Genomic DNA, 11,296 nt, shown 5'->3' with positions numbered 1-11,296 from the left:
TTTTTGTATATAATGGTATTTACATAAATTGATCAAGAAACATTAATTCAATTAGTCTTAAATTTAAAATAATCTAGTAGGTTATTGATTAGGATGTGTTGAAACAAAATTTTATGCTGGGTTTGAGATGCAACCGATGCACAAACCAGACTTCAACAAGTTACAAATAATCATATAAACTTTTGATAAATGTATTTCTAAAGTACAAACAAAATTGTTTAAAAACAATCGAACATTAGAATTGTTTTCAGTTTAAGAATAATGGAATCAGAATGAAATCGAATGATTGCAGTTATGTCCATCAAACGTTCGACTAATAAATTAGAAGCGGTATTCAACAGCACTGAGGACACGCCCCTTCCCACGTCTGTCCTGAAACTGTCGAATAAAATCCTGTAACTGGTGTTCCTGTTAAGTGGTTTTTAAATAGTTTTTGATTACCTTGCATCAGCAACATGATTATAATATATTGGAATAGAATAAAATGATATGTTAAATGAAAATCAAAATAACGAAATTGATGTTGAATTGTGATATATGAAAAAAATTGAAAATTAGAATGAGCAAATTTATTAAAAATTACCTGGTTCGTAGTAACGGTACACTTTAACGAGAGCCGGTTTAACATTTGCAATCTTCAGTTGTTCTTGAAGTAGGACGTCAAACTTCAGTGGCTGAGAAGTGAGCTGATGTGTTGAAGTAATACGGTTTCTAAGTTAATTTATCGATAAACATTATTTCTTATTAACAAAAGTAGAGCCCATCATATCACACATCTCTCTTACAAAAATTGAATTTATCAACTGTAAAAGTTTATTGACGCACCTCATCCAAGTAGATGACAACTTTGTTCGAGCTCTTCTCAACCTTTTTGAATGTACTTCCAATCTGTTGGATGAAGTTTCCATCATCGAGCAGGGAGTAACCAGTCAGGATGTTTATTTCCACGACTACCATTCCCGTCACTTCAGATCCACTCCAGCTTGAACATTAAGCATTACAGTTAAATTTGCAAATTGGCGGAAGATGTATAAAATAAAATTACATAAATGTCGTAAAACTCAAATAAAAGGTTTCAATTACAGCAGATTTGTTAGTTCATTCATTTTTAAAATCAAATAATATTCGTTAATAGATTAATATCAAATATGACAATTTATTATTTTGATCATTTAAAAACAAATTTTGTTTTAAAATGTTTACCTGGTTGAAACGCTCAAACTGAGGTCATTGTTTGAAGAGCTGGTTGACAGGTCGAGAGTTAGAAACTGATCTTTATTGTCATTCTCTACGTTGTATTTTACGTTCATCTGTTACAGAAAGTTATAGTAAATGTTAATTTCATACTTTAGTTCAGTTGTTGGTTGATCAAATTTCTAAACGAGAAATTAAGATACTTATTAGATGAGATGAAATTTATGATGAAGTTTTACCAATAAGCAGTTTGGCGAAGAATTTAAAAATTTGTAGATGATATTCTAAGTATTCTAAAATAAATTTTCACCTGAACAAGAGCCACACCTTCACCTTCAGCTAACAAATAGGCAAGTGAAGTTGATTGTGGGAGCTTTGAAAAATATAAGAGAAGTTAGAAATAAATCACTTCCAAAATATTAATTTGCATTAAAAATAAGTAATTCTATACATTTATTTTTAGGCCAATAAAATTTTTTAATTGCCAAAATCGTACTCAACATAAAAATCCTTACAATTAACATGAAAAAATTCAATCTTCAATTATAAAATTTTATGACATCAAAAACATGATACACGAATAATAAAAAAAAAAGAAAAAAAGAAATTTGCTTCACAGACCTGAATGGATTGTAGGAAGAGAGCGTTTTGTCTGGTGACGGTGTCGAAAGTATGGGAGAATGATCCACTCTCGTCTGTTACAGTTACAGTAATTCCTGCTCCATCGCTTGATGGAATGATTAAAGGTGCAAATGACGCCAGTGCTTCCAAGCCCAGAACAGTGTCCTGTATGCAATTTCCATTTGGTAACGTGTGCAAATAAAAATCAGCCAGTGTTTTATTATAACTTTAAAACATTTTTGGTGTATTCATTATAGACTCTAGCAGTTGTTTGAAATCTAAGACCGTGAACCTGGGTACTTGCGAAACCTCCGAAAGCATTCCGTTGCTTCAGAAGCCATTTTCCAATCGGTATTGATTTTGAAAAGTCTTTTTTCTCCGCATAGACCATGAGGACGTAGGAAGCAATTTCAATATTGTATGACTTGGCTTGCGAATAAGGTCCTCTCCAGATGCCTTCAGAGGTACTTTCAATCACATCTTTCTTCCAGTACGTCACTCCATCTGAAGACGATGGAAGATCAAATCAATAAAGTGCATTACACATTATTCGTTCGTTCGTGTGATGTTTACAACACTGACCTTTGTTGATTGCCAGCTTGTCAAGCAGTGCCAGAGTATCAGTCAGCTTTAAGCTTCCAGACTTGTGGAGGGCGTATGAAATGATGGCTAGAGCATAGGGATCGTTGGAATACGAATGGAAATTGTTCTCCAAATACTTGTTGGCGTTGTTGATGGCCGACGTCAGTCTTGCAGAATTGGTCTGTGTTGACGAATTTTTTTAATTAACATAGCTGATGTTTGTTTATGAAAATTTTAGTAAATGGTCGAGTAGAGTATTAATAAAAAAATTAACCATGGGATTATTTTTGTTTTCTAGTAAGGCTATCAAAACGTATGCCGTCAAGGCAATCCCAGATGACGATCCTCCCTGTAAAAGACATGTTTGGTTTCTCACTCGTTCGTTACAAATGATTATGATTTAGCATTCAACCTGCATATCCTTGTGAATAACTTTACCCTCGGGAGGCTCTGCAAACGTTCCATCAGTGCCTTGTAGTCCAATTATCCAATTCATCGTTGCTGCTATTTTGCTGTCTTCAACTGGAATGTACTCTTTTGCTTGGTGGAAACATTTGATAACAAATGAACTCAACCTGAATTTAATTGATATTTCATTTTAGAACGTTTATAAATTCGTTCAAATTTTCAGAAGTTTTAATGTCTCACCAAATACTTCCAGCTTTGTCGCTGTTTCCAAATGCGCTGAAAGAACCATCCAACCTTTGATATGTCAACTCCCTCTGGTAGCCTTTCAATCACAACAATATCAATATAACTCATTAGTTTGCAGGTTTCAGAAACAAATTTAATTATGGACAATTATATATAAAAGATAAGAATAATTTTGTATGCTAAAGACATCAAAAGTTGTATTATATTTCATTCAAAACTTACCATCGTTGATAAAATTTTTAGCTTTTTGATCAAACTCTTGAGTTAGTCGTCCAGTTTCAGTGAAGTATTTGAGAAGATAAACATCAGGAACCAAGTGAAGAAGATTTTGTTCACCACAACCGTAAGGCATTTTCAACAAATCTCCAATGTTGTTCATAGCAGAACCAATAATGTCACCTGCAATTGTTCACACGTGTTAAAAGTTTGAAAATAATTTTTGATCAATATTTGTAATAATTACAAAATTTTAATGTCAACACGGGGTACAAATTCAGCAATACATAAAAAATTAGGACAATTTATCATGGTTACCAATTACAGTGAATTCAATGACAGCTGATCCAGGAACGAGAATGTCCTTCGATGGTAATGCCACTTTAAAATCAGTATCAAACACTTTTGCTGATGACAGTTGAATGAACTGCGATGTGCTGTATGACTGAGTTTGTCCTTCGGGCTTAAAACAAATGTTTTAAACTTTTACTTGAAATGTTTTCAGTTGTTGAGACTTTATTTAAGTCTACAGCAGGTACTCACCTTAACGAGCAGTGTGGCTTTCATGGCATCGGCAGCCAATCCTGCATGAGCACTGACTTCAATGGGTATTTGACCGATTGCAGTGGCAACCACCCAAAAGTACACTGACTTACCATCGTTGTTTCCAACCTAAAATATATACATGTTTCAATTTACATGTTTGAATAATTTAGGTGTAAACGTCTTGATTACCTTTAAATGTTTTACGACCTCGACGGATTGAAGTTCTTTATTATCACATTTTATTACTTTGAAATAATTTGATGCCAAAAGTTTAACTTGAGTCTGTTTAAAACGTAAGATAAATGTTATTGTAAATTCTTATAATTGTATGATACAAATATCAACCTGATATCAAATGTATTTTAAACATGAAGTCAATTATTAAAAAATAAATTCCTCACAAACCTCTAAATCTTGACCAAAATAATTGAAAACAGTGACTTGAAGAGCGAATTCTTCTCCTCTCACGATGGAATACGGTAGATTCAACGAGATGAAAAATGGTTTGACGACAGTTAGCTAAAAATTTTAAACGGCAAAAGTAATTGTGATCTAAAACTTTTAAAAAAATTTACCTCAGCGGAGCTTTCTGTTAATCCCAAACCTGCTTCACGGTTAATTGAAAACCCTGTAGCAACCCATGACGTAATAGTATCTGGAACTTTAACTTTCAGCTGATAAACTCCGTCGGCGCTGTTTTGCAAAAAGTTATAAAAATGCATACTTTTTAAAATGCTTAAACTTTTAAGAAATTATTATTTTTGAATGTAGAGGTAAATACTTTGAAGTAACGTCGGACCAAATCCATGTTTCTGGAAAGTTCTGTCGAACACTAGTTGTTTCAATTGAATCGGGAGTTGAATGTTCTTCGGGGTCTGGATTAATTTTTCTCAATTTATTGTTGACAACGTAAAATTAGTCTAATTTAACATACCTGTCCTTTTTTTGTTTGGAGTGATCCTTCTATACATTATATTCTTATGAGAATCTTTTAAAATATGTTTAATTTTTTTGATTTAATTGTTTCGGTTGAATTTCAAATTAACAAACATCCACTAAAAAAACAAATAACAAATAATTGTAAAAAAAAAATCTTGGAGTCTTAGCAATTTCAATGTAACAACCTGTTAAGTATGTTATCTAACGTTGAAAATAAAAAGAAAAAATTTTTCATACAATTTTTTGTTAATTTGTAATGTCATCTTTTACAGCGAAACCCAAACTAAGTTTTTGTTGTTTGTGTAACAGCTTGCGTCTCTTTTTTCTCTTATCAATGTTTGATAGCTTGTTCAAAATAAAAATGATCCCATTCAGATCCCTCAAAATATTTCGACCGACTTTTACACCGACATTCTGGTTTTCATGGAACTCTGAAAATACATCTTCTATCATGTCCTTGTTGCTTATGAGGAGACGCTATTTTTGAAATGAGTCTTGGTGGAAAAACTTAGTTTAACTTTTTTGTCGATTATATATCAATAACAAAAAATCAATAAATTTGGTCTAAAATTTAGACCAATATGATGTAACTACTAATTGACTCCGTGTTAATAATTAGCAGCTAAAGAATTGTGAAAATTTGAAAAAAAATATCATACAAAATTATAAATTTCATACCCCTAATAACAAAAATATATGGTAAAAAATATAGTAAAATAAAATAACCAACATCTTCTGTAGAGTGGAGTTTTTTGCACGTATAGATTTGACAAAACGAAAAGACCAGCACGCTTTAATTCAAGTTACATTTTAAATTTCATTTCGTTGCAATATCAATTTCAATATGAAAAATATTTGAGTTTTATAAACTTTATCTAACAAAATAAAGTTTTTCAACATCAATCTTCTGATGGTCAAATGCAAGTGGGCATCAGTTTAGCGCAAATCGTAATTAGTTTAAATTGAAAAAACAACCCATTAAATTCATATAATAGCAATAACATACTACATAATATGTCATTCAAATGGTTCACTAGACATTTTTAAATCAGTACTGTTATCAAAAATTGCTTTAATTAATCATCTTAAATATTCACTCATTGTTTTTGCTATAAAGTAATAAACCATGGCAAAGTGAAATGCACCAACATCGATGACAGAAAAAGTTTCTCTCCCTCCTAGCCAGATAGGCCACCAGCATCTGAAACATCTGCGTCCCACAGACCCAACAGAACGGTGGCCACCACTTTTTACTTCTAGATAAGATGACAACTCACTTTTCACCTATAGCAATCAAATTTTATAGCAAACAAGATGAGTGAACAACAAAACAAACAACACGAACCATGTCTTGAGTGACGTCATTTCCAGAACTCAGCAACATCACAGAACGGTCTACGGCCAACAATCCCACGAACGAATTCTCCTTTGTTTTTACGTTCAAATAAACATTTTCATCTCCAGGTTCGGACACGTTTTTGCTGAAACTCAGAGATATCTGTGAAAAATTTTGACTAATATAACATTTCATTTGCACACTTTTACTTAAATGAAAAAAGTAGTTTTTAAATCATTTCAAGGTAATTAAAAATTCGAATTAAAATTTAATTGTATTACCTATTTTTATATTACACAAATACTAGTATTGATTTAAAAAGCAAATAACAAACGTAAGTCATTTCTATAAAAAAAAGGACAACCAAATGTCAATTTTTCAAGCTTGAGATTACCTTATTAGCAAAATAATCAGCAACAGGTAGTGCCAAACTGTCGGCAATCAGTTCACCAGAGGGTGTGGCATAGGAGACGACGAATCTGGCTTCAGGGGCCAACTTCAATGATAGATCATCCGTCACATGCATCGAAAATGAATGTTCCGTTTGAGCGGTTGCTGAAACAATCTGCTTCTCTGCTATAATGAATCCTTTTGCCAAAACCTTTGATCAAAGATAATTAAAATTTCACATTTTATTAACTGGTGCTTTTATATTCATACAAACTTGAAACTGAATCTCTTCAACAAGGTCAATTGTTTTCACTTTAAATTGTAAAGTTGTAGATGGCTGTAATGTAGATGAACGATAGCTTGTTAAAATGTTCAATAGGACACAAATACAAATTTGACAAGAAAACCTTAATTAAATTCTCTTCGTTCAACAGACTCAACTGAATGCCTCCTTTGTCTCTAGTTAGAAATTTGCTGACTTCCTTGATGGTGCTGACCACAGAATTTGTTATTTCATCTTTGAACGACACCTGGATTTAAAATAGTTTAAATTCAGCTCATTAAACATTTTTTACAAGTCAAAACAAAAAAAATAAAATATTTATAAAAGATATTTTATTTAAATAAAACTAATTTTAAAAAATAATAAATGATATTCTTTAATCAAAGACCATATTTACTTACTTGAAAAAATACGCTTCCAGATTCTTTTAATGTTGGAATAGTAAAAACGACAAATCCGTTTTCTGTCAAAGGAAGTGACAGTAATGTTTCGGCATTGGTATGTATTTTTCGGTCGTAGTAAGAAGCTGTGACATTTATTGTCTTGAATGACCCATCGCTGTTCTGAATGTCACTCAGTGTTAGAGGGCTCAAATCATTTTTCTTCAAACTCAACTAGAGAGTATCATTAAATAACTTAATTAGTTTTTTATCTGAAATTTTTTCACTGAATTATTTCAGATTTTTTCCTAGAATAGATTTATAAATAAAACATTTAAAAAAGCAAAAAGGTTTAGCTTACATATCCGTAATAATTTAATCCTGGCTTGAAGTTATCGGGTGAATTTGATAAAAACTCTAACTTGAACCTTTCAGTTTTGCACTGAACCGTATTATTTCCCGACAAAGTGATTCCTGTTTCAGTTTCGGTGACGTTAGCCTCTACGAAGAAAGTTCGACCAGCTAAAGTTGGTCCACCATGGGATGCTGGAATTAGTGTTTTCAGTTCTGTCAGCGATAGTGAGAGGTCACCTTTTCCATCAGTCAGCTAAAAAAATTTTAATTTAAAGTTTAATAGATGAATAATTTAGAATTATTTACTTTTTAATAAAATAACAGAAATTAAAAATTAAATAGTTACATGGATTAATTTAGTAAACTTTGGCTCTTCTTTATTATGCCAATAAGGAGTATCGATTGTTACTTCTACTCTAGCTGTTCCTTTGACTGGCTTGCCATAAGTATATCTGAAAATAGTGCGTCAAATATTAATTTATTATTTCGTTTAGATTTTTTAACTGCAAAAAAATTTAAAATGTACTTGGCTATCACTGAAACTAGTAATGGATCCTGAAGAGATGGTTGATTTCGGTTGTAAAGAAAATAGGAGGGTAGGTCCACCGTCACTTCAAATTTAGGCAGAACTGGAATGTTAAAAACTTTGTTTTAATATTGAAAACAAATATATTAATAATATTAATTTTCTTACCATATTCGGCAACTTCAACAAATTTTTCAAAGCTGGTAAACTGCAATGTTTATAAAAACTTTGTAGAACCATAAATTTACTATGTAAAAAAATATGAATAGGACACAAAATTATCATGAAAAGTTCCTGACGTGAGTTTCTGCTAAAATTTTCCACTGGCCCAGCGCGGTGATGTCCGACAAAGGCAGGCTGCTCGTGATGACGCCTAACAATTAAAATTATTTGAACAATATGCTACTTTCAGACGATAAGGGTTATTTCAACTCACCATTCTCACTTTGTTGGTCTACTAATTTTTTTATTTTGTTCTCAGCGGTGTCCTGAAAATTCATCGGAAATCCAAAACGTAAATTTCATTTCTTAATAATCAGAAGTTTAAAGAAATCTAAGAATGTTTACGTGCGAAATAGCCATGGATGTATATATCCATGGAAATAGCATTTATTTATTTTATTCGTGAAATTTTTTCATTAAGTGTAAAATTAACATCCAACTTACATATACTGTAACGTTTATTTTTCCGCCGAAAGGTTTCAAATCTGGAGTAACCGCTATTACTCTGAATAGGACTAAAATTGTATGATATTGAAAATCATTTATTTAAATATAAAAAATTTTTGCTTGAGACAAAAAGCAAAATTTATGCCAACATAATTGTTAACAAAGTTTGAGATATTTAATAAATCTAACCAAGTAAGATGTGCGATAATAAAATTGTTTAATGTTCAGTTTACAAGTCTCCTCGTTGAGACACCTTAGCGCGAAAAATAAAAAACGGTTCGCAAAACAAATCAGAGGTTACGGTGAACTGGAACAAAAAATTTACTTGTCTGTCCAGGTTTGTACAGGACCTTGTCTGTTTGGATGAAGATGGAGTGCACCTTCCTGTTGATAGACAGCTTTCTGCTGTTGACGAAAGTTATCCCTCCGGATGCACTCACTGAAAACGTATAAGTGTCTTCTGGAACAGAGGCCGGAATCTGAAATTTTCAACAAATCTAGGAGAAATATATCTTCATTGAATCTTGAAATTTCAACAAACAACAAAATAATTTTATAATATAAAGTTTAATTTCAAAATAATATAAAAACATCTGTTAAAGTAACCTCCAACGTTAATAATTTTGCGTCGTCTGAAAAAAATTAATAAATAGCGGTTGAATAGTTTTCAACTGTTGATCAAAATTTTTTTTAATTGAATCAAATCTGAGTTGTACAACTACTGATTTGTGAACACGGAGTACACCAAAACACTCACTTGTTTGAAGATTGAACTTGTTTTTAACCAAGACTGATCCAGCACTCGCTTTAATACTTGCTTCCAGTTCAAAGTCAGCGGTTTTCTCTGTTTTCGAGGTTAAACTGAACAGGTATTTGTTGCCAGGTTTCAAAATCTTCGGAGCCACAACAGTGTATGATCTGAAATCGTTTTAAAAACAAAATTCAATATGTAGTGTTTGTATAAGAAATGCGCTCAATAAAATTTTTTGTAGTTTTGATGTTAAACCCCACCGAAATGATGTATTACCATAAACCGATTGAAAATGATTTAAAAAACTATCGCCAAACTAGTTACCGGATAAAAATGTGAATAAATGTTTGATTTCAATATAACGAAGCCTGGTTCACCCATGTAGACATGTTGGAGAAGCTTTAAAGATTTATTATTCTAAATATTTTCTAAAAGAAAAAGATTCTTCTTCTACCGAATTTTTATATCAAATGAAAATTGGTTTGAAATCAAATTTTATATATTTCATTTTACAAAAATAAAAATAGTTGGCTGATAAGTAAGAAGATTTAGTCACTAAACTATTTGTAGGTACGCAACACATCATAAAAAGCTGGTACAAATAACGATAACTGAATAAAATAGTTTTTAAATATGATCGGCTTAGAAAAGTTATTAATGTACGTATGAATGATTTTGAAATAGTCTACATATGTTACACAAAACTTCTAAAACATCTTGCACCAGCACATTTACAGCGAGAAATACTGATTTTATAGTTGGACAAAGCCGTGAATCAACGTTCAATCTCAGTTGTGAATACTAACGGAGAGTAGAAAGCCGCGGTTGAAATTCCAATAGAAAGTATTATCAAGAGAAGTATTTTTAGCGCCATTTTCTTGCGGATCTAAATATTTAAATTAAGTTGTTATATTTTAATAAAACATACAAAAAAAAATATTCGGTAATTGTAATCGTTATAAAACAAGCGATGTCAATGAAACAATATTCTTCATTTCTTACGCTACAAAATTATAAAATGAAATATAAAATAAAAACATGCAATAAAATAAAGACAACCACACAACAACGCCACTTTTGATCTTCACTGAACAAAATGCTGCTTGCAATATGTCGCTTAATTATGTGGGGAAAACAATTTATATATCTTCAGCGAGAGTAATTGTAATCGTATGTTGTCATTTTAAACTTGACATTGTTTAAGAATTGCATGGTAGATGGTGTTTATGTATATGTAACCGCTGTATGTATATATATATATATATATATATATATATATTTATTTATTTATTTATATCGTGTTTATGTGTTTTTGTAAGTGTGAGTGTGTATGTGTGTGAATTTTTTCTTATGGAATCTAAATTATACTAACTCTAACTCAACGTAATGAAAGTTAAAAACCTTTACAAAATCGTTGAGCACCAACTGCCATTTTTTTATGACCCAGCTATTGACATTACTTTGCAAAGAACTATCTCACTGCTAGCGACCTACAACAATAACTATTCATCGATTATCGCCCAGCCGGCATCTCTTACATCGTCACGTTCGTAATGAGTTTTGGAAGACTTGCAATAATAACCTCGTAACCAACTGTTAACAAAATTGTAATAATAAATAAAGCCTTCTGCTGGCCCATGAAATTTTAGAAATAACGCATTGGTGTAGGCCGTAGAGATTATAAAACTTGCCCTGACCTTATATGCGGCCCTCGATTGCAATTCAGGTTTGGTGCCCTCCTAGATAAACCGCAGTACTACAGTTTTCTACATTCAAATTTTCAAAAACATTACTCTATTTTAACGCAAATGATATCAATTTTAATTGTACATATTAAATATTTATAAATAATTTT

General features: G+C 31.6%; 1 protein-coding gene across 1 annotated transcript; it reads right to left on the bottom strand.

The window, feature by feature from the left end:
• Positions 1-334: 334 nt before the first annotated feature.
• On the bottom strand, positions 335-10,315 carry HELRODRAFT_172868 (hypothetical protein; the record flags this gene model as incomplete). The annotated part of the gene is made up of 31 exons (XM_009019531.1): positions 335-408; positions 584-686; positions 826-982; positions 1,204-1,310; positions 1,505-1,567; positions 1,816-1,980; positions 2,108-2,319; positions 2,398-2,578; positions 2,672-2,746; positions 2,810-2,972; positions 3,046-3,127; positions 3,274-3,450; positions 3,807-3,939; positions 4,003-4,095; positions 4,219-4,332; positions 4,389-4,506; positions 4,748-4,752; positions 5,152-5,229; positions 6,098-6,250; positions 6,483-6,689; positions 6,753-6,815; positions 6,886-7,008; positions 7,163-7,375; positions 7,503-7,748; positions 7,842-7,947; positions 8,022-8,139; positions 8,458-8,509; positions 8,688-8,758; positions 9,041-9,169; positions 9,448-9,608; positions 10,248-10,315. 31 exons carry the CDS (start codon positions 10,313-10,315, stop codon positions 335-337), a joined length of 3,810 nt encoding a protein of 1,269 aa, XP_009017779.1.
• Positions 10,316-11,296: the final 981 nt, after the last annotated feature.

The sequence above is a fragment of the Helobdella robusta genome (genome assembly GCF_000326865.2).
Source record: "Helobdella robusta unplaced genomic scaffold HELROscaffold_25, whole genome shotgun sequence".
Taxonomy (NCBI): domain Eukaryota; kingdom Metazoa; phylum Annelida; class Clitellata; order Rhynchobdellida; family Glossiphoniidae; genus Helobdella; species Helobdella robusta.
The sequence above is the reverse complement of the archived record's forward strand: the minus strand, read 5'-3'. Positions and strand labels throughout refer to the sequence as shown.